The 25,138-nt window shown below is 35.3% G+C and overlaps 1 protein-coding gene across 18 annotated transcripts in view; it reads left to right on the forward strand.

Moving 5' to 3' along the window:
• MIPOL1 (mirror-image polydactyly 1) overlaps positions 1-25,138 on the forward strand; it is a 413,275-nt gene that overhangs the window by 223,811 nt on the left and 164,326 nt on the right. For all 18 annotated transcript variants that reach the window (XR_623348.6, XR_004729856.3, XM_054240619.2 and 15 more), the window contains one exon: positions 6,881-6,975. Coding sequence is in view for 16 of the 18 variants with exons in the window: in XM_054240619.2 (XP_054096594.2) it covers positions 6,881-6,975 (95 nt within the window). In the remaining 2 variants the exon portion in view is untranslated. The remainder of the gene's footprint in view (positions 1-6,880; positions 6,976-25,138) is intronic.

Below are 25,138 nucleotides of genomic sequence, written 5' to 3' on the forward strand. Positions count from 1 at the left end.
CTTCAATTCATTCATATTCCTCACTAAGTTATCCATTCTCGTTATCATTTCCTCGAATCTTATTCAAATCTTTTTTCAAGGTTCTTAGTTTCTCTGCATTGATTTAAAACATGTTCTTTTAGCTCAAAGAAGTTTCTCATTATCCACCTTCTGAAGTCTGATTCCATCATTTCATCACAGTTATTCTCCGTCCAGCTTTGTTCCCTTGCTGGTGAGGAGTTTTGGTCTTTTGTAGGAGGCGAGGTGTTCTGGTTTGGGGTGTTTTCCTCCTTTTTGCACTGGTTTCTTCCCATCTTTGTGGATTTATCCACCTGTCATCTGAGTAGTTGCTGACTTTTCGATTGGGTCTCTGAGTGTATGCCCAGATTGTTGATGATGAGGTATTTCTGTTACTTGGTTTTCCTTCTACCAGTTTAGCTTCTCCGCTGTACAGCTTCTGAGGTCCACTCCAGGCCCTGCTTCTCTGGGGTACACCTGTAGCAGCTGCAGAACAGTGAGGTATGCTACCAGTTTCTTCTTCTGCTATCTTTGTCCCAGAATGATGCCCACCTAATGTCAGTCTGATCAGTCCTTTTTGAGGTACTCTGGATATACAGGGGTCAGAGAGCTGGGAGGAGACAGTCTGTACTTTATAGGAGCTCAAGTGCTGTGCTGTGAGCTCTGTTGTTCATTCAGGGCTGTTAGGCTGCTGCGTTTAAGTCTGCTGCAGCAGAACTCTTAAAACCCCTTTTTTTCCTCACATGCTCTGTCTCGGGGATTTGGGGCTTTCTTTATGCGTGTCCATTGCACTATCCTGCCCAGCTAGGAGGCAGCCTAGTCACTATTTGCCTGCCGAGGCTCTGCCCTGCTTATGGTGGGTCTGCCCTGTTGCTGCAGGCTCTGCCCTGCAGCCGCGGGCTCCGCCCTGCTGCTACGGGCTCCGCCCTGCAGTGGAGTCTCTCTTTTATGGCGGGTTGCCTCGGCAACGGCCGGCTGCGTCAGCAATGGGAGTGTACCTCAGTAGGGGCAGATTGCCTCAGTAATGGCGGATGCCCCTCCTTCACCTAGCTGCACCGTCCTGGGTTCAGCAGTGCCCTTAGTGATACTCTCCACCCAGAGCGTTTTGATTTGCCATTTTGTTTGTCCCTGTGGGGCTGAAGCCCACTGAGCCTGCTTGCCTGGCTCCCTGCCTCAGAGCGCCTTTCTCTTTTTTTTTTTTAAGTTGAACGGCTGGCTTTCTCCGAGGTGTTTCAGTCGTTCGCTGTTAGTGCACCGGGATCTGTGTGATTTCCCATGCAGCGAGCCACTGCGCTGGCTCAAACACCACTTCCCAGGAATCTGCTTGTCTGGCTCACTGTCCAAGTTCCGTTTAATCAGATGGATATGCTAATCTGCCCTCCCAAATCTCAGATTGCCGGTTTAGCAGGGCACCTGGGCCAGTGTGTTTTTTGCGGATTGTTGCAGAGTGCTGCTGCGCTGCGGCCAGCTGAAGCGGCCGTGACAGCCAAATGGCTGCACCTGCGTCCCATGTCTCTCTTACACCTGGGATTTTCCTTGTTCTGTGGGCAACAAAGATTCGTCTGGAAATGTGGCTTTGACTCATCCTCCGAGCGTTCACTGAGAACTGCGATCCTGAGTTGTTCCTATCGCGCCATCTTGAATCCTCCTCCGAAGTGGAGGTTTAATTGAAACCTGGTCATTTTTATCCTTTTAAAAACAGCTTTTAACACTTTGAGTTTCCTTATACAAGTTATTTAGTTATGTTTTTTTTTCACTAGGTTCTTAACCTTCTTTTGAGGTTAAAAATTAAAATCTCAGTAGTTCTATAGTCATATTGTTTGAGCAATCATGTAACTTGATGTATTGTTTGAAGATATCTAATTAGATATAGATGTGTTTAATAGTGCTAGCTTAATCATATATATTTACAGTTACTCTGGAAAATAATTCTATTAAAATAACTAACATACATATTAAATTATACCATGTTGAAATGTGGTCTTCTTTGGTAAAATAAGCAATGTTTTCTGGATACCTGTTAGTTCCAACGTTCTTTCTAACCTGCTATGAAACCTTGGACAATTTCCAAACATTTCCCTGAACATGGTGTATTAAAGACAATTTCCTCCTCTATAAAAGTAAGGTTCCGTATTACCTCTGAGATCCTTTTCTAGTCTAAAATTATTTTCTTCTATGGTTTAATTTGTACTGTATGCTTCTTTATTTACCAGATATCACACATAACATCAAATGACTCTGTTCTAAGATAAAAACCAATTTCCATTCAAGGTCTTGGAGTTACCAAAAGAAGGCTTAACTGTATCAGACTATAACTATTAAAAACACGTTTAAGCCAAACATAACAAGATCTCAAAGAGAGATAAAAGTGATTTCTCTCCAATACTGATTAAGAATAGTGCTTAGTGATGTGAACAATGTAGTCTTTTCTTTGTCATTCTGAGTTACTAGATTAAACACTAAGGAAACAATGTAGTTCATTTCTGATACAGTCCCAGTACTAATGGCTGTCCTATTTAGATGGCATTGGTCAAGACTGATATCAAGATAGGTAACTATAAGTCTAACCTAACATCAGTTAACGAACCCATTTTTCAATCACGTAAGGTATAGTGAAATATACTCTGATTATTCTGTGAACTTTCATTATTGTCATTAACTTTGTTACTGCATGACGATTTGATTCCATTGTGTCACCTCTAATTATATAATTTATATATAATGTATACAGTGATATAAAAAGAAACTATGTATTTTGGAACAAAGACGTCTGAATTTCTATTTGACTTCTATGAGTTACTTGCTCTTGTTATAATTAGAAATCACTTAAGCTCCATGAACCTATGTTTTATATCTTGCAAAACAGGGATAATAGCAACTGCCTTATAGGTTGGTTATGAGAATATAGTAATATATTTTAAGCACTTGAAAGAATTCTAACTCAGAGTAGGAAGTCAACAAGTGGCATTGATTGTAGTTAAGTATGGATACTTTAAAGTGATATCATTTTAGGCAGAAAGTATGGCAGTTTTTTAATAAAGTATATAACTATGTATGTATAGAGTGTAAACACACACTTGCCACAGGACTCAGCAGTTTCACTCTTAGGTATTTACCCAGGAGAAACAAAGTTATATTTCTAGAAAAATGACCTATATGTAGATATTTGTAGCAGCTTTATTTGTAATAGTCAAAGAACTGGAAATCAGCCAAATGTCTAACTGGTAAGTGGATATACAGATTGTGATACATTCATGCAATTGAATACTACTCAGTGATATGAAGGAATAAACTACTGATACATAAAATAATATGGATGAATCTCTTTAAGTGAAAGAAACTAGACTCAAAAGACTATACTGTATGATTCCATTTGTATGACATTCTTAAAAAAGCAAAACTATAGGGACAAAAATTACATCACTGATTGCCAGAGGCTGTGTGTAAAAAGAGGGGTATTGATTCCAATGTTGCACAAGGACCATTTTCGGGTAACAGGAATATTGTATGTCAAGGCTGGATAACTTTGTCAAAATTTACAGAACTATATACCGAAAATGGGTAAATCTTTACCTTGTATAAATTACGACTCAATACATCTGATATTGAAAACTCCATACATGTACTTATGTTGCATGTATGTTTTACTTTGATAAAATTTTGCCTAAAATATGACTATAAAAATAAAATGTGTTATACTTGTGTAAAATGTTTATACTATAGTAAAAGTATAAAATATTCTTGAAAATGATGAACCCAAATGTGTTTTTCTTTGGTGCTTGGAAGGAAGAAAGGGGATGTGACTAACGAGTATGATATGTGGAATGGGATAGTGGATTTTTTTTTTTTTTAAAGACAGGGTCTCACTTTGTCAACCAGGCAGGAGTGCAGTGATGTGATCATAGCTCACTGCAGCCTTGAATTTTTGGGCTCAAGCAATCCTCCTGCCTCAGTCTTCTGAGTGCGCACCAACACACCTGGCTAATTTTTAAAATTTTTTGTAGAGATGAGACTTTGCTACGTTGCCCAGGCTGGTCTCAACCTCCTGGGCTCAAGTATTCTCCCATCTTACATTCCCAAAGCCCTGGGAAATGAAGCATAAGCTACCATATAGGCAGGAGCCACGGTAACCAGCTGAATTTTTTTTTATGTGAAACAAAATAGCAATTAAAAAAAAATTAAAGCAGGGTTTATAACACTATGTATAAAGTGCTATCAATTTTGTAAATAGGGACAATTTACTTAAAGTATCCATATATGCTTATATATGTATAGAACAATCTCTGGAAGGATGTACAACAACTAGACAGGTAACTAGTAATCTCAGGAGAAGGGATTTGTAGTACTAAGGATGGGAGGTGGGAGATTTACTTTACATTGTATATTCTCTTACACTGAGTTTTGTTAGTTTTTGTTTGATGCATGTGTTTATTTTTGCAAGTATACACATAAATGAAATATAAAAATAATTTCCAGAAATATGGGAATAGGATGCCAGAAAGAAAAACAGGAATATATCTTGTTTGCTAATTTCCTTGGTATTTTTGATACAAAATTTCTTTCTGACCTATAGTATGATAGAATTATGTGGTATTAATATCAATCAAGGAAATACTGTAGAAGTAAATAGCACATTTAAATTGGCTAAATGTTTTAACAATGCATGCAACAGATACCCAACTCAAACTAGCCTAAGTCCCCCTCCAACTTACCTCCCAATGAATGGGTAGATTTATCTACCCTAGAAATCCAGGAAGCGGATCTGGATCTGTTTTCAGACATATGTGGATCCAAGAGTAAAAGTGACATTGTCAGGACTCGGTTTTATTCTGGGGCTAGGGGATTAAATACTTCAATTAGACAACCTGGATTGTATACCTGAGGTGATGGGGGATGAAGTTCGTTCTAGCCACAAAGACTGAGCAAGATCACTGTAGTATAGGGCAGGGGTATTTTCCAAAAAAGAAATGCTGCCAGGTAAGTATATGTCTGATAAAGTAAGGATATTGTAAAGCCAGAAAGTTTATAATAGCTTTAAACATAGTCACTAGGGTCTAGGAAGAAAATTAGATACTGGGAGTTAAGAACTTGAATTATCATAAAGCACCACCAAGTTTTCATAGTCAACTAAATGTGGGAGGAGAACATGAAATGTTCAATAACACCTTAAGCTTGGGAATTTAAAGTTATCACAATCCCATTTTCATTATGAACATGTATATGCAAAAACTATATCTTAGTGTTCTTTTACAAGAATTAGTGTTTTGTTGGTTGGTTTTGGTTTTCGTTTCTGTGCACAGGTACCAAGTAAAAGACTTCAAAACAATCATCATATTTTAGCATTTGTACATATGTAGCACTGGCACCTATTTATTTAGTAAAATCTCCATTACCTGTTCAATATTTGATATTCCTTAACTGCATGTTTGAAGTTTGAAGTTTTCTAAGTTGAATGTGATATGTGTGATTCTTTTTGACCTGCCATTAGTCACAGTGGGTATCTTTGTCTTCCAAGTTACCATTTTAATCACATTTTATGGTATACTGAAAACTGGAAAAGCTTTCATTAAGAACCAGCCATCTATTTTTACTTTATATGCTTTTCCATTTTTTTTAGAATTTTTTGTCTATAATTATGGAATATGGCATGTTAATGCATTTGAACATCTTAAATTTAACTATAAAATTAAAATTTGGTAGAATTTACCAGTTCAGAGAACAAATTAATCTTAATGCTAAAACTTATATGCAAAGGTCTAAATTGCTACATGTTTTTAAAATTCTCTATTACTAAAATAGAAAAGTGGCATTGTGTAATGTTCACTTTTATTTCATTGACTAATTTTCTATAATCAGGATTTCACAAGTTTTTTATGACTTCATTCTTAACCAAAAAAATAATTCCAATGAAATTATATGAATTCACCAAAATTCTGAACCTGTGACTTCAGACTTTCTATTACTTTTTAATTAACGAGGGTGTCCTAGTTTGTGAGGTTTGTGACAGCAGTTTGTGTTACCTTTCAAATGCAATTTAAAGCAAAGTGAAAAATAATCATTTTATGCAAATTTAACTTTAATAAGCAATACTAATGCCTGACTTACCAGTGCCACATTTTCAAAGTTATATTGAAAACTGTTTTTGGTGTTGTTTAAAATCCAATGGGAATGATGGTGGGAGGGTGGCAAATTCTTTTTAAATTACTACCTCATTGAAAAAAGTGATTACCCATTCTTTAAAACTCAAAAATTATAGCAGGAAGGAACAGTTACACCCCTCTAATAAAACATTGCTAGCATTCAGGGTTGCTGCCATTCTCCCCTTTGGGAATTTTTTTCCCCCACAGAAAAGGAATTGAAAAGGTTAAATCATATCTGTAAGAATCAGTTTGTAGTCTGGTGTATTTTTTCACATTAAATATCAAAGATAACTTGACAACATATTTAGAATTTTCTGAGTTTTACTATTAATAAAGTTAAAAGAAAATCTAGTATGATCAGGCAGTGGAGCCACATTAAATCTGTAAGTGAAATACCCATTGTACTTATCTCTACTGTAGATATTGCTCTGAAACCCATGTTCCACATTCTGAATTCTGTGTATAAAGTTAAACATTGCAGAAGGGCATATATCTGATGATACAGATAAATAAGGTTGAAGTTTAGTAATGAGCAAAGTTACCAAATTTAGTGTGTTCATATTTTTAGTGTTTGTATTATTAATGCATTTAGACTATTTTATGGTAACTTATGAGACACTACTAAAAACATTCGTAAGTTTTTTTTAACTGTTAGTAATTTAAGACTACTGTTCTTACTGTGGTATTGTATTTTATCATACCAAAATGAATACTGGATTTCTTAAAATATTAATTACTTGCAGGCAAAGTTGTTATCTATGCAAGAAGCCAGAGAAACTGCAGTTCAACAGTACAAAAAACTGGAAGAGGAAATCCAGACCCTTCGAGTTTACTACAGGTAAAATTCTTTTTAGCCTGGGGTTAAGTAAATATTGTTAGTTTGGGAAATGTTTCTACCTGATTTTACAATAGCAAATGAGGAAATACCTCAATGAAATTAAATATTCTGCACTTAAAGCATTTTTATAATAAAAAATGATTCAGCCTCATAATATTTATTGTTCTACCTCTTTTCTTCCTATATTTGGTAAAGTTTAAATTTACACTCTCATCATAATTATGAAATTTATATAATCCATTACCGGTTATCTAAATGAAGCCTGGTTAGCTGTTGAGCTGTTTTTCCATCTAAATTCCACCTCTAAAACAATTGTAAATATAAATATGTTTATATTTATACATATAAATATAAAATATATATAATTAATATAAATTATAAGGTAGGTATTTTTAATATAAATTAATAAGGTAGGTATTTTTTAATGAAAATCAATAGAATAGAAATGTCAGAATGCATCTCTTATGTATAGTAAATGTAAACTTTTGTTTCAGGTTTGTGTGTGGGAAAGAGAAAATATTGTGTATTGGCTTATGTGTAAAACATAAATTCTTACAGTGGATCATGGTAAAAAAAATTGAAAAAGCACACTGATGCACAATGCCATGTATATTCTTTGATTACTAAATTTAAAAAAATCCTTAATTCTGTAATATAGAAATTCACTAAGGGTCCTGTTAAGGTATTGAAAGATTTTTGTCTTAATTTGGGTAATTTTTGTTTTAATCAGGACCATTCCTCAGAATAATGTTAAAATGCATAAAATGTAATTAAAGCAAAATAAGTTTTACTGAAATACAATTATGAAAATATTATGTTATGATACATCATGATATGCCTGCATCATTATTAATGCATAAAATAACTAGATCTAGCAGCAAGTCCATTAACAATTTTAATCTCAAGCCAGTGATGATTGTAAGTGATATTTTTGGATATCCGCAAATGCTGAAATGTGACATAAATACCAGTGATTTCTATGGGTGCAAACCCTCAAGAACCAGTGATACTACTACTGTGATTTTTTTGCTCATGTTTATAATTGTAGGAAATACTGTAGTTGGTGAAACAGTATGAGAGTTGGTGAAAATAAAGATGTAATTTTTTCTCATCCCCAAGTTAAACACTAGTGTTTTAAAGCAATGTTACTAACATCTGCAGTAGTTGACTATTGTTATAGGTTGAATTCTGCCCCCCAAAAGTGACTATACTGATGTCCTAATCCTTGCTATTTCAGAATGTGATTTTATTTTGAAATACGGTTTGTACAGAGGTAATCAAGTTTAAATAAAGTCATTAGGGTGGACTCTATCTACTACTGCTGGGGTCCCCATAAAAAGGGGCAAATTTTGGATATAGAAAGAGACATACCCAGAGGGAATACAATCTGAAGACACACAGGGAGAAGATTGCCATGTATCTACAAGCCAAGAATGCCAACAATTGCTGGCAAACAACAAATACTATAAGAGGCAAGCAAGGACTCTGCTTTGCAGTTGTCAGTAAGAACATAGCCCAGCTGACACCTGATTCCAGACTTCTATAGTTTCCAGAACTGTGTGACATTTAATACTTGGTGTTTAGAGCCACCCAGTTTGTGGTACTTTGTTACGGGCAGCCCTTGGAAACTAATGCAGTTAGCAAACATCAAGTATGTTTGGTTGGTGACTGACTGTTGGAATCATTTGCTTTTGCAATTAGAATTAGTGCCTATAAATGGGCATACAGGTGAGCAAAACCCTGACGGTGAATGAATACATGCTACCAACCTACTTTATTTTGGACTACAAAATGAATATTACACTCGTTCCTCTGTCTTTTATACCATGATTCTCAACTGTAGCTGCCATTAGAATACCTGATAGCCTCTAAAAATTCTGATGCCTAGCCCACCCCATGCTGATTACATCAGAATCTCAAGGGGTAGGGCTCAGATATCAGTGTGTTTTTTAAAGCTCTAGAAATTCCCGTGTGCAGCCAAGTTTGAGAGCTGATGTTCTACATGCACCTTTCAGTTAGCTGCATTAAATTAGGGTCTTTTCTTGGTAAAGTAATAAAGAGGCATATATTAAACTCATTATTAAGACATGACTACCATGTAATTTGTGCCCTGATCATGGATGTTACAATGTGATAAGTAATCGATTCACTCTATTAATGGGAGGATTTTTTTTTTTTTTTTTGAGACAGAGCTTCGCTCTTGTTACCCAAGCTGGAGTGCAATGACACGATCTCAGCTCACTGCAACCTCCACCTCCTGGGTTCAGGCAATTCTCCTGCCTCAGCCTCCTGAGTAGCTGCGGTTACAGGCACATGCCACCATGCCCAGCTAATTTTTTGTATTTTTAGTAGAGACGGGGTTTCACCATGTTGACCAGGGTGGTCTCGATCTGTTGACCTCGTGATCCACCTGCCTCAGCCTCCCAAAGTGCTGGGATTACAGGCATGAGCCACTGCGCCCGGCCACTGCTACTTTAAAAAAAAATTCTGATGTAATAAAGCCACTTGGATTTGCAGTTAACCATGCCATGTGTGGCTGAGTATAAATGAACCTCACCAAGTCCCTTTCTTTTCTTTAAAATGAAAATAATAGTACCTATATATAGGGTTGTTTTAAGTATGTTCAGCTCTTAGCACAGTATTTGGTTTATTGTTATTGATCAACCAGTGTTAGACATATTTCTTTTTAAAATAAAAGGCCAGTGAGGTGTAGGAATAGAACCAAAAAATATATCACTGAAATCAAAGATTTCCCAAAGGAAAAAACGTCAAATGTTACTAAGTGTTTAACTATGATAAGGACCAAAGGTATCCTTATATTAGAAATTCAGTGGCGATTCGTGACTTCCACAAGAGGAGTTTATTCAATGACGTATTAGATATAGATGTCAGTTTTCTGTGAATTAAAGAATAATTAGGAAGTAAAGAAGCATAGCAATTTGGACAATAGAGTAATCCTTGAAGAAACTTGAATAAGAAAACTGGTAATGATAATTGAGAAGAGATGAAATGTAGGTAAGGATTTTTTGTTACTGAAAAATAGAAAATACTTGAGTATATTTATGGCTAATTTAAGAAGCCAATAGAAAGAATTGTTATAGAGCAGGATCTAAGAGGAGGTAGGAAGAGATAGGATTTAGGGTATCTGTAGAAAAGTTCACCTTGGACAGGAAGCTAGACAGATTGTAATCAGAGACAGGAGTAAAGGAGGTAAGAACAATTCAATGTTTGTTTGTTTGTTTTTGTTTTGTTTTCCGTAAAGTAGGGGTCAGTGTGGGCTTCTGAACATGAGAGGGCAGAATACTTTGAAAGGAATGACAGAGATTAGATATTAAAGGAAATGGAAGAAAGAACTGAAGAGGGTGAGGAAGAGAACAAAGTCAAGCAATCTGGAGGACTCAGTTGGCTGTAATGAATGCCATACATTTATATGAGTAATCATTTATACAGTTGTGTAATTTAATACATTCAACTCTCCCTATACAGAAACACCGAAGGCAAATAATTGCAATGATTTAGTATTACAAATTTACAGGGCAAAAAAAAAAAATGAGCAGAGAAGTCGAGGGTACTAAAAAAAGAGTTGTTAAGATGATGAATGATAGTCTAAGCTAAATATGTTAGGAAGAAAAGTTAAAGGGACCTATATCAGAGAAAAAAGGAGGAATCAAGAAACAATAGATCTTGAAGAGATCATAGAGTAAATGTAGTGAGAATAAGAAAATTTGTCTACAGCCTGGGTGACAAAGTGAGACCCTGTCTCAAAAAATATATATATAGGCTGGGCACGGTGGCTCATGCCTGTAATACTAGCACTTTGGGAGACCAAGAGGGGTGAGTCACCTGAGGTCAGGAGTTCAAAACCAGCCTGGCCAACATGACGAAACACCATTTCTACTAAAAATAGAAAAAATTAGCCAGGCGTGGCAAGGGGCACCTGTAATTCCAGTGACTTAGGAGACTGAGGCAGAAAATTGCTTGAACCTGGGAGGCAGAGGTTGCAGTGAGTCAAGATTGTGTCATTGCACTCCAGACTGGGCAACAACAGTGAAATTTTTTCTCAAAAAAAAAAAAAATGGGGGGGGAAGTGGGAGATCCAAGATGACTGAATAGGAATAGTTCTGGAGTGCAGTTCCCAGTAAGAACAACACAGAGGGTGAGTGATTACCGCATTTCCAAACAAGTTTTTACTGCTTGCAGACCAGGAGATTCCCAGGCTGAAAAGTGCAGTGAGTTTCCAGCACAGCTATTTCAGCCAGCTCCAAGGGTTTCCTAAAAAAAAAAACACACAAATCTGGGCTGCCATTTCAATTGGTGCCTGGAATGCCTAGGAGACAGAGCCGCCCATTCAACTGAAAAAGAGGGGGCTGAAACAGGAAGCCAGGTGATCTGGCTTGGTGAGTCCCACCCACAAAAAGACCAACAATCTGAAACACTCTGGACTGAGAGTTTTGCAACAAGTGTAGCTGGACCCAAGATGGTTCCGCTCAGTCAGGGGAAGGGCATCTGCCATTTCAGGGGCAGTCTGCCATTACAGAAGCAATCAGCCATTACCAAGGCAATCTGCCTAGTAGACTGCCATTACCGAGGCAGTCTACTATTACCGAGGCAGACTGCCATTACTGAGGCAGTTCTAACTGTACCTCTGTAAACAAAACCACAAGGAAGTTTACACAGCAGCTGGGCAGAGACTATGGCAGCTCAGCAATGCCTCTGCTGGCAGACTGTGATTAGACTACCTGCTTGCTGGGCAGGGCATCTCTGAAAAAAGGAAGCAGCACATCAGGAACTTATAAATAAAGCCCCACCTTCCCAGGACAGAGCATCTGGGAAAAGAGGAGGTTATGAGTTCTGCTGCAGCAGACTTAAACATACCTGCCCAGTACCTCTGAACAGAACAATGGAGCTCCCAGCATAGCACTTGAGCTCCTATAAGAGACAAACTGTCTCCTCAAGCTCCTCCCCAAACCCCATGTATCCAAAGAGATATCTCATAATGGAGAGCTCAGGCTGACATCTGGTACCCTTTTGGGATGAAGATAACAGAAGAAGAAACTGGCAGCAACCCTTACTGTTCTGCAGCTGCCATGGGTGATCCCCAGGCAAGCAGGGTCAGGAGTAGACCTCCAGCAGTCCTGCAGTGGAGGGGCCTGACTGTTAGAAGGAAAACTAAAAAACAGAAAGATATAGCCTGGACATCAAAAAAAGGATGTCCACTCAGAGACCCCATCTGAAAGTCATCAACTACGAAGACCACAGGTAGATAAATCCATGAAGATGGGAAGAAACCAGCACAACAAGGATGAAAACACCCAAAACCAGAATGCCTGTCCTCCAAGGGATCACAACTCCTCACCAGCAAGGGAATAAAGCTGGATGGAGAATGAGTCTGATGAATAGACAGAAACAGGCTTCAGAGGTGGATAATGACAAACTTTTCAGAGCTAAAATAACATCATCATCACTGGTCATTAGAGAAATGCAAATCAAAACCACATTTTCATACCATCTTACTCCAGTTAGAATGGCGATCATTAAAAAATCTGGAGACAACAGATGCTGTGTATCCAGATTTTGAGAGGATGTGGAGAAAAAGGAACACTTTTACACTGTAGGTGGGAGTGTAAATTAATTAATCAATTGTAGAAGACAGTGTGGTGATTCCTCAAGGACCTGGAAGCAGAAATTGCATTTTACCCAGCAATCCCATTACTGGATATATACCCAAAGGATTATAAATCGTTCTATTATAAAGACACATACACAGATCTGTTCATTGAGGCACTGTTTACAATAGCAAAGACCTGGAACCAACCCAAATGCTCATTGACAATAGACTAGACAAGGATAATGCGGCACATATACGCCATGGAATACCATGTAGCCATAAAAAATGGTGAGTTCATGTCCTTTGTAGGGACATGGATGAATCTGGAAACCATCATTCTCAGCAAACTGACACAAGAACAGAAAATCAAACACCGCATGTTCTCACTCATAGGTGGGTGTTGAACATTGAGAACACATGGTCACAGGGAGAGGAGCATCACACTGGGGTCCGTTGGGAGGGCTCTAGGGGAGGGACAGCAGGAGGTGGGGAAGTTGGGGAGGGATAACATGGGAGGAAATGCCAGATATAGGTGACACGGGGATGAAGGGAGCAAACCACATTGCTGCATAGGTACCTATGCAACAATCCTTCATTATCTGCATATGTACCCTAGAACCTAAAGCACAATTAAAAAAAATAGCATATATATAATTCAAGAGCTGAAAAGACAGGAAATTGAAGTCAGAAAGTGGAATGTTACTATGTAAGTGAAATGCTTAAATAAAGTGAAGCACTCAGTTCTCAGCATGACCCAATAATAGGTAAATCCTACATATTGAATGAAGAGTGGCACATCACTAGACATTTCAAAAGAGGAAACCTGCACAATGTGCAATACATGGAAGAATGTTTTGTATCCACTCAGAAATTTAAGGGAAGTTGCATCTTCCAGGGAGATCCATGTTTCTCCTAAAACAAAAAAGCTACAGAGAACTTTCTTGCATCGCTGATGGGAATGTAAAATGATGCAGTCACAATGGCAGAAAACTTGGTGGTTCATCAAAGGTCAAACATGGAATTTCCATATGACCTAGCAAGTCCACTCCTAGATATATACCCAAAAGAATTGAAAGTAAGACAAACAGATACTGCACACCAATATTCATGAAAGCATTTTTCACATTAACCAAAAGGTGGAAACCACCCAAGTGTCCATCAGCAGATGAATAAGTAAACAAAATATGGTATATACAGAGAATGGAATATTATCCAACTAGTCATTATTCAAAAGGAAATGAAATTCTGATACATGCTGCAACATGGACAACCCTAAAAACATTATGCTAAGTGAAATAAACCAGACAAGAAAGACAAAGATTATATGATTTCACTGGTATGAAATACTTAAAATTCATAGAGACAGAAAAAATAGAGGTTACCAGGAGTTGGAGAAAGGGGAATAGGGAGTTTTAAGTGTGAGGAGCTATATGATGCACACAGTTTCTATTTGGGATGATGTAAAGTTGTGGAAATGCATAATGGTGATAATTGTACAGTATTGTCAGTGGACTTACTGCCACTAAGCTGTACAGTTAAAATGGTTAAAATAGTAAATTTTATGTTGTTATTTCACCACACATTTTTTAAAGCTACAGAGAACATTCTGTAAGGATATACAGCAATTTATTTTAAATGGAATCAGGTTGATTCCTGGAATGTACAGCTCTAAGAAGGGAGAGTAAATTACCAATAAAACAAGCTTGTTTCCTGAAAGCTTAATGTCTACTTTAATTTGATTTAAATGAAAGTAAATAGTATTTCTTACACACCTAATAAATGGTGCTTAGAAATCTATTTGTGAAACACAGCTAATTCATAGAGATACTGGGTTTTCCTACTAATTTTCCTGTGTTATAGAGGAAATGAAAAGGTTCTATTTTATGTGAAGGAACCTAAAACGAATTCTGTAATTTTCGGATAGATTAAATAGATGGATAAAACTAATAGATAATGGATTATGTTTGACAAGCAATACTTTCAGCTATCCAAGTCAGCTTACATTTGCATATATATTTATACATGTATATTGTCATATTAGAGAAAGTTATTTACCAATACTTAAGAAAAAAAATAAGGCCAGAAAAATATAGGGTTAGCATAGGTAGCTAGAGCCAGGAGCGAGTCAGAATACAGCCTGCCTGTATATACTGTGAAGCAGCAAAAGAGAAAACTTTGAAGTCTGACTGTCAACTCTCCAGCAGCCAAAACAGCGAAGGATGATGTATGATCAGTTCTTCGTTTTAGGGGCAGATTAAAATATGATGATGACTTTCATTCTACGTTTCCTTTAATTTTACTAGTTAGCGGCTAGACGTGGTGGCTCAAACCTGTAATCCCAGTGCTTTGGGAGCCCAGTGAATCACTTGAGTCCAGGAATTCAAGACCAGCCTGGGCAACACAACCAAACCCCATCTCTACAAAAATTACAAAAATTAGCAGCACATGGTGGCATGTACCTGTAATCCCAGTTACTCAGTAGGCTGAGGTGAGAGGATCATTTGAGCCCAAGAGGCAGAGGTTGCCATAGGTGGAGATCACACCGCCATACTCCAGCCTGGGCAACAGAGTGAGACTCTGTCTCCCCAGTTTTTTTTTTTTCTTTATTAACTAGTGATAGTGGCCTTTAAAAAAAAATCATTTCTTTTCTGGTTTAGTATAAAAGCTTCTGCTGGTAAAATAATTCCATTCCTTTATATAGAAATAAGGAAAATGGAAATATGGAAATACAGGTTTCTGAGTTTCTTTATTCTGTTTGTTTCCTTTGAGTTTTAGAATATTTTGAGTGCTAAGAAAATGAAAGTTGGCCTTTTGTTTCTTTTGGCAGCTAGGAGCAGTGACCAGTAAGATGGGAGGGTAGAGATATTAAACTTACACTGTAACTAATAGCTCTTTTGCATTAAAGCAGATAAGATAGCTGGAGAGGAATAACAATAACAAGATTTAAAATAAATTGCACATATTTTGAAAGTGCTATTAGTAAAGTATTAGTACCTCTTTATTGCCATAGCAAATGCTAAAATTATTTGCAACAGCTTCATTAATCTAAATCTAGACAGTTTCATCAAGAAAGAATCTTAAACTTGTAGGGATTAGATTTGTATTTAGTAATGATTTTTTTCCTGTTGTTGTAAACCTGTAGTGCTGCATTCCTAAGTCAGGAGGCATAATAATAACAAACTCTTTTCTAATCAAGGGAATGCTGATTTCAATGTTTGCTGATTTTATAGTGCTTCCTTATATTTTCTTTCACTTAAAGAAAGTGTAGATTAAAGTATTTAGACAAGAATTAGATCTTGTTGTTTGGTGCCAGTAGTATAGGATTTATTATACATATTATAATTAATAGCAGTCAATGTGTTTTAAATTTTTGTTGTATTTTGTGTGATTCCATGTGTGAATTTGTAATGCCATTCAGAATATGGTAAACTTCACATTTTAGAACAAAAACATTTTTTGTTTCCTATGATTGTACTAGTATTTTTTGGCAATGATTATATGAAATACTTATGGGTTTGACATAGTGAAAAGTGGGCTAAACATGAACCCTACTTACTGGGTTTGTGGTATACATTTAAAAGTCATAGAAACCATAAAGATAGAGGCCAGATGAAATATACTCAAAAAGAAAGTGAAATTCTTTATTTTTTTTCTACATTAGTATATTTTATTCAGTATGGGTCCTTTTCTTTTTATATGCTTTTTTTCATCTGTGTGTCTACTATCCTTAACAACTAGAAATACTACTGTCACTAGAATCTGTGTTTTGTTTCTGGTTTTTTTTTTTTTAATGGTAGTGATAGTTTTTTATTGAACCATATGCTTTCTTGGTCAGAACTATGAGTTGGTAAGACAGTCACTGATTATAGCATGCAAACTATAGCCATGAAGCAGTATTTTTCTCATTGCAAATCCTCATCAAGAGTGGGGTTGAACACTTGATCCTGACCTCATTAGTTGTATATTCTAGTCAGTGGTGTCAATTGGCCTACCCAGTGACATAAAATTTTTGTCACATCTCTATTCCCTAATGATTAACTGTCTATGGAGCCACATTATGATACCATTCTGTAAAAGCTGTGATTAAAAAGAACACAAGAAAACTTGAATTACATTTCCATCTTTGGCATTAATCAGATTTTTTTTATTACTTTAGAAAAGTTCCATCTTTTCTAGGTTTCAGTTTCTTTAATTTTGATGTGAGAAGCTTTTCCTACTTCTGACATTTTGTGAAATTTGTTACCCCTTTATATGGGATAGATTAAATTTTTATTTAGTAACATTTCGAGTCAAAAATTCTGTGTATGCCATTAAGTTGTATCTATTTTCAGGGCCTTTAAATTTAAAAATGCACAGGTGGCTTCACTATTCGAGTCACTATATATATGTATTGGTGGCTCTGGAATGCAAAACAAACAAAACAGTTTTTTATAGTATACATTTTGGACTATATTTATTAAGCATTCATCTCTTCTTCCTCTCAACTTATAGAATATGATATTTACTAAGTTACTTAACTTCTGAATGTCGATTGCCTAACCTATAAACAGCAATAATATCTCACCTGCTTAATATGAAAATCAATGATATGGTATATTTTAATGTTTTTGAAAATTACAAAGTACTGTGCAAAGGAAATACATTAATAAATGTAATTTATAAAACCACTTACAAATTTTTGCTTTTTTGAGACCTAAGACAATTACATTAGTAAAGAGGCTATTGCTACTAAAGTAAATTTATATCTTCTATAGATTTCTATCCAGCAAGACATTTTTTTTGCATTATCAGTTTTCACAATTTTCTGTGCCTTATTCAACACAGTAGGTTGTAAGAACAAAACTAAATTTCAACATGTTTAGCTCTCAACTGCTAATTGTTATTTTACAAAGTGACTCAACCTGCTTTTAAGAGCATTTAACAAAATATTTTGTCACTTAATGTTTGTGCCTAGCAAAGGACCCAGAGTTTGTATTAGAATAGGTTTGCTAATTATAGGTCCTGGAATTTGATGTTTCTGAACATTGTTTCTATTAGCTTGAGAAAAATATAATTTTATATTTTGTTAGATTTAAAAAGTGCAGTGTTTCCCTTGGTCTTGGCAATCAGAATCACTATTATTATACATCCAGAGATGCCAGTTGCCTCCTACATAGGTAATCTTTGATTCATACCTTTCTTAAATTTAACTTATAAACAAATTTTACTAGATGTTTCCTTGCAATCATTGTCACTTTTACCTTTTTCCTACTTGAACCACAGCTGAATAATTTCATGCCCAAGCTTTTCTGGCCACTTTATTTACTTGTCTTCCATCTTTACTTCTCTTAAGAATCCTGAAACTTTATTTTCACCCTTTAATTCAGCCGTCAACAGTATTTAACAATACCACATTACATATATTAATAAAGTCCAAACTCTTTAATGTAACATTCATGAACTTTCTTGATATTGCTGCCATCTCTGTTTCTAATTTAATATTTCACTAATCATCTTTTTGCTTCCCAGTTTCCTTCATAGTTGTGTCACTGGTATACTGCTTCACACATAGTAAGCGCTCAACAAATATTTGTTACACTGATTTGACTATTATGTGCATTTCCAAACTATATTGTTCAGTATTTCATGGACATACCCAACAGTTTCCCATTTCAGTGCTTTCTCATATGTCATCTTTTCCTCCAGGAGTACTCCATCTCTGCCTATCCCATTTTTATTGAGGCTTCACATCATAATTTAAATAACAACTATTCTATTAATCCTTTTCTAATCTTGCCCATTATAAGTGATCTCACTATGTAAAATTCCTACCATAGTTATTCACAGTGCTCTCTCACAATACATACCTCATGCTCTCTTATCCAATAGTTCTATGAATATGTATCTTAATTCCCCTACTAGTGCTTCTGTTCTTTATGTATAGCAGCACTTCAGTAAATATATGTCAACAAGTGAATGAAGAATAAAATTTAACACTAGATTTAAAGTTTCTTCAGATTCAAAGTGTCTCCTGCACAATTTTGTGTGTGTGTGCAACGCCTATAATAAGAACTCATTGATACATATGTGAATGAATGAATGATTTGAGATGACATGAACCTAATCTAGCATGTAGGTTAGTCATTTACAGGAATGTGGGTCAAAAATAGGGTCTCCATAAAATAAAGCAAATATATCATCTACCAACAGAATTTCTTAACATATTTGAAAACTATCATCAGAAACATTTTTTTGGATTTTATCTTTCTTAAAATTTAGAATTAAAAAAAAAAAACTAGGAAACAGTATCATTATCCATTGTGCATTGCAGCATTATTTCTTAGAGTGAAAAAATAAATTAAAATATTTTCCATGGTTTGGAAAATGCTTTGTTTTATCTGCATGTCATTGGGAAAAAAAATATTAAATTCATTGCCAAAATGAGATCTAGGAGATCTGGCAATTTGGGACCCTTAGGATTATAGTATGAGATGTTTATTATTCAGGGTTCTTCAGAGAAAGAGAACCAATAGACTGTGTATAAATAGGGTAAGAGATTGGTTTTAAGAAGTTGGCTCAAACAATTGTGGGACCTGACAAGTCTGAAAATCTCAGGGCAAGCCATCCCACTGGAAAACCAGTGAAGGGTTGATGTTGCACTTAAAAGTTTTTATTTTAAGTGCAATATCCTCCAGGAGACGGAGGTTGCGGTGAGCCAAGAATGCGCCATTGCACTCCAGCCTGGGCAACAAGAGCAAAACTCCGTCTCCAAAAAAAAAAAAAAAAAAGAACTGTACTGACTGCATGAGCACATACATTTCCTTATAAAACTGTTTTGCTTTAGCACATATTTTAAAAAAAAAGTTTTTATTTTTGAGTCAAGGTCTCTCTCTGTTGCCTTGGCTGGAATGCAGTGGCGCAATCATAGCTCACTGCAGCCTTAAACTCCCTTGCTCAAGTGATCCTCCTACCTCAGCCTCCTGAGCAGCTAGGACTACAGATACATGCGACTATGCCTGGCTAACTTTTTTTAAAAAGTGTACTTTAAGTTCTGGGATACATGTGCAGAATGTGCCAGTTTATTACATAGGCATATATGTGCCATGGTGGTTTGCTGCACCCATCAGCCCATCATCTACATTAGGTATTTCTCCTAATGCTATCCCTCCCATTACTCCCCAACCCCCAACAGGTCCCAGTGTGTAATGTCCCCCTCTCTGTGTCCATGTGTTCCCATTGTACAACTTCCACTTAAAGTGAGAACGTGTGGTATTTGGTTTTCTGTTCCTGTGTCAGTTTGCTGAGAATGATGGTTTCCTGCTTCATCCATGTCCCTGCAGAGGATATGAACTCATTCTTTTTTTGTTGTTTTAAGACCAAGTCTCTATCTGTTGCCAAGGCTTGAGTGCAGTGGCAAGATCTTGGCTTACTGCAACCTCTGCCTCTCAGGTTCATGCGATTCTCCTGCCTCAGCCTCCCAAGTAGCTGGGATTACAGATGCCTGCCACCACGTCCTGCTAATTTTTGTATTTGTAGTAGAGATGGGGTTTCACAATGTTGGTCAGACTGGTCTCCTTACCTCAGGTGACCCACCCACCTCGGCCTCTCGAAGTGCTGGGATTACAGGCATGAAGCACCATGCCTAGCCCCGAACTCATTCTTCTTTATAGGGCTGCATAGTATTCCATGGTGTATATGTTCCATTTTCTTTATCCAGGCTATTATTGATGGACATTTGGGTTTGTCTCAGGTCTTTGCTATTGTACATAGTGTGCAATAAACACACATGTTCATATGTTTTTATAGTAGAAGGATTTATAATCATTTGGGTATATACCCCATAATGGGATTGCTGGGTCAAATGGTATTTCTGGTTTTAGGTCCTTTAGGAATTGCCACACTATCTTCCACAATGGTTGAACTAATTTACACTCCCACCAACAGTGTAAAAGCATTCCTATTTCTCCTCAGCCTCACCAGCATCTGTTGTTTCCTGACTTTTTAATGATCACCATTCTAACTGGCATGAGATGGTATCTGACTGTGGTTTTGAGTTGCATTTTTCTAATGACAGTGAATGAGTATGTATTTATATAAAAATATATATACATAAACATTGTGATACTTAACAGCAGGTTGTCTGGGAAGTGAGTCTGAGTCTAGCAGTCAGATTTATATGCATGGTAAGTTAGAGAAGGGGACATTTTAACTTTTATTTTATAACCTAATAAGTGTTTGAATTTTAAAAAATGTTATGTACATGTATTACTTTTGTATATTACATCAGTGGGTTTGTAAGTTTTGAAAAGACTCATGTGTGGCATCTTGCACAAATTAAGCTTAATGCTTAGAATTCATAATGAAAAACTGATCTATGTTTTGGTATACATATATTTATGACAATGTAGTTCATTTTTTAAAATAGATTTTATTAGTGTTGTGCTTTACAAAAGGCAGAATTCATAAGGGAATTAAATTCCAAAGTAGATTTTATTCACCTGTATTATGAAAAATATACATACAAATGATAACTTCACTTACATTTTATGCTTGCCAAATATTTCTGTTTTTGAAGGTATTTTTCATGGCACTTTTCAAAAGTAAAATAAAATGCTAAAAATGTTAAAAAGTTCAAGTACTTTTTAAAAGTAAAATAAAATGTTAAAAAAAGTTACCAACTTTAAAAGAACTATTAACATTCTTCTTTCACTTGATATAGAAGAAGGGTCCTATGACTGGATAGAAATGAAGAGGATGCCTTTTTAAAATAATTCAATCCTGTGAACATGGCTATAGTCAAAAAATGATAATGAGAGGAGAAAATTCCTTCATATTTCAATAAATTTCACTCAATGTACTTAGGTTTATTTAGTATATTTTAATTATGAATGTTTTTCTCTGTATGACACATATACATTAATAAATGAATTAAAGTTTTTGTTGAATCTAAACTAGTTAAAAATTCTTGGCAAATGAAAATAATAGCTAATAATTGAAGACCTTTGTTCAGGAACATTCTGATTCATTAATTATAAAAACAATAAATGTTAAACATACAGTACAAGATCTAATAAACTGAAATCTTTAAGCTAGTTTTGATTTCTATAAACTTTCTAATGCCACTGCTGTCATAAAAAGCTTAGTAAATATTGGCTGAGGATGATGATGATGATCCAGCAGTCTTTTTAAGACTGGGTGGCACTGGCAGTGCAGTCAGATATCCGGGACTTCACATTGTTATTTTGCCATGAGGTCCTGCCACCTGGCCCTCTCCCAAAAGGATAAATGTTTACCTAGAGTTAGGCATTTAAATGTGTAAATATTCCAGATTCAATTATATGTGAGGTAGCTAGAGTTTCCATTCTTCAAATCATGAACCAGTTCTCTAAAGTTTAAATGATTTCCAAAAGTTTGCAAGGGTCAAAATAGACTTGACTGAATGTTTCCCCATAATTCCAAAAGAATTATTTTATAAACTCAGGTCAGTCTAAAAACATACTGTGCCCCACTGACTATTCCAAATTTATGATATTTATGAAACTTCTGAATTTATTAAGGTTTAATTTACTATTGTTTAGTTGTCAAATTTTAAATGTTGTTGTACAGTATGTCTTATTCTCTTTAGTCTTATAAGAATTTTGTGACAATCTGTTCTGTTTTGTGACAATTCTGTTAATGTAGTTCCAGTTATCTACCGAATAGCTTCTAAAACTTCCTGGTTCTGACTGAATCACAACTAAACAATATTCAGTTACTATGTGAAGCAATCAAGAAGTTCAAAAGCCTAAATTTTTAGTTTCATTCAATGTTAATCTGATCAAGATTTTCATTTGTTTTAATCTGATAAAGATTTTCATTTATTTTAACCCATGGAAAGTTTAGTTGTCCTATCAAGCTTGGTTAGCTGTTCTAAACTATAAAAAATAAAAATTTTTGAAAAAATTATATGAAAAAAGGAGAAAATTGAGAATTTTGTCCTAGAAAGTTGGACACACAGTTAACTTAAATTATAATTAATAATGAAGAAAACATCATATATTTCTAAATCTACTTTCATTAGGTTTTCGTTCACCTTTTTATTTACAAAACTTTTCCATTTATTCTTTTGTATGATAGCCGTTTAATTCAGAGCTAACACTGCAGTAAGACAGATGGTGCAGGTTCTGACTTTCTAGCTGACTGACTATTGACAGGTAGTTAACCTCTCAAAGCCTCAATTTCCTGACCTGCAAAATAAGAATTGTAATTATACCTGCCTCATATTATTTAGAATAACCAAATCAATTAATGCATGTATGATGCTTTATATAGCCCTTGGGTACACTTAGGTATTTAATAAAGATAATGCATTATTATTATAATCTTTATGTTGAGTTTTATTGTTTGCATTAGCTCTTTTTTGAGATTCTATTAATACATTTATAACTTTTTTATGCATTTTAGACTTTAAATGGAATATTTTCTGAACATGACATGGAATTTGATTTTTCTTTAGGAATCAGTTTTCACTGTAGTTAAGATGGTAGATTTTTTCCTTGTGAGGCATTTAAAAAAATATTTAGTCAAAATGACATGCTTGAACTTAGATTTGGCCCTTTTTGATTAGCAATTTGTTTTCAGGAGTTGTTTGTTCACACAGCAACATTTTAATGTTCAAAAATATACTGAGAGATAGAAATCTAATACTTTTCATCACTTTTCCCCTAGACTATAAAAAACATGTTTTTCCAAAGGGCACAAATTCAAAATATAACATTTCCTTCAATATTCTGTGTTAAAAAAAATTTTACCCCAGAAAATACAGGTATAATTTTTAAAGCTATGTTTCTAATTCCATCTATCGTATATCTTGGAGTTCAGTGCATATGCATGTTATCTTATTTAATCCCTTCAACATCGTTTTCCCATATTCCTTTTTGGAGATGGGAAAACTGAAATAGAGAGAAAACTAACATGCCCTAGTTTACATTAGGGCCTTTGACAGAGGTATAAATATTACCTAAGCCTCCTGAAAGCTGGGCCTTTTACTCTACTACTGGACCACTTCCTGTTCTCACTTCTTTAGAAATACTGCCAAAGCAAAACTGGTACTTCAGCATTATTTTCCTGATTTGGATATGCTTGACATGTTTATTGCACAAAACACATCACTGCAACCATGTTAAAGGCAGGTTAAAACAGTGAAAGAATTTCACGTGCTTTGGAGTTTAACAGTCTTTGTCTGCATTCAACCAAACTGTGCAAATTATAACCACAGTCAATGTCTGGATTTATAAATAAAGTACCTCTGATATTTTTGAACCTTTAAGCTCTAGCATTATATCATATGTCAGAGTACAAAAAGTAAATACTGTGCCTAACAACAATTTTATTAACACAATCATAATAGTTTATTTTTATTAGTATGTTATAGTACTAATATTGTTGTTTTATCTGTGCTATAGCACAATCACTTACATAACAACAATTATAGTAGTAATCATTAACCAGATAGCTATTTTCAGCTGTATGTAAATTTATTAAGAACCTACTATGTACTAAGGACTGTGCAGACTTTTGTGAAAAATAGAATTGACAGAAGATAAGATGCAATTGCTATCTTCAAATAGGTTATAATTATCTGGAGAGAAAAAAATATTTACTCAAAATGAACATGTTACTATGTTCTGTTAAATGAAATAATTGGATGTTTCCATTGCAAGTCACAGAAGGGAGAGATTCTTCTAGGCTTGAATAAATTTCACAAGATTTTAAGGAATACTGGAGAATTGAAGTATATGAACCAACAAGGTTCTGATAGAGAGGAGGAAGAAGACATTCTAGCCTGGAAGAACAGAGTAAGTGAAAGTGGAGGTTGTAATGAACATATTGTGTTACATTATGGAATTGAGAGGAAATCGCAAGAATTTTATTGTTAACGTGCATTTAGTTTTTATTCTGTGTTTCCTGGAGACCCTTGGGAATAGAGAGCTTATTCTTTGAAGCATTGAAAATTAAATGTATACTCAAATACTTATTTACTTTATATAAAATTTAAAGCATCTTAAAAGCCTAAATACTTTTTGAAAAGCTTATTATGGAGAATTTTGGACACATACAAAAGCATACAGAATGAGCTCTACATGTACACATTACTTGCCCCTGAAAACATCAACCCCTGGCCAATCACATTTCATCCATGGTCTCATGCATATACCCCCACTCTCTGGTATTATTTTAAAGTAAATTACATATACAGTGTTACTGCATTTGTAAATATTTCACCACATATCTCTAAAAGATGAGGACTCTTATTTTAGCATAACCACAATACCATTAACATACTTAAAAAAAACAATTAAATTGTTTTTTTAAGTATGTTAATGGTATTGTGGTTATGCTAAAATTGTATTTTATTTAACTAATTAATTTTTTAAGACAGGGTCTTGCTCTATTGCCCAGGCTAGACAGTGGTGGAGTAACAGCTCACTGCAGCCTCTTCCTCCAAGGCAGGGTGTCCTGAGTAGCTAGGACTAAAAGCTCATGCCACCATGCCTGGCTAATTTGTTGGGGTTTTTTGTGTATGAAGACAAGGTC

The sequence above is a fragment of the Callithrix jacchus genome, chromosome 8 (genome assembly GCF_049354715.1).
Source record: "Callithrix jacchus isolate 240 chromosome 8, calJac240_pri, whole genome shotgun sequence".
Taxonomy (NCBI): domain Eukaryota; kingdom Metazoa; phylum Chordata; class Mammalia; order Primates; family Cebidae; genus Callithrix; species Callithrix jacchus.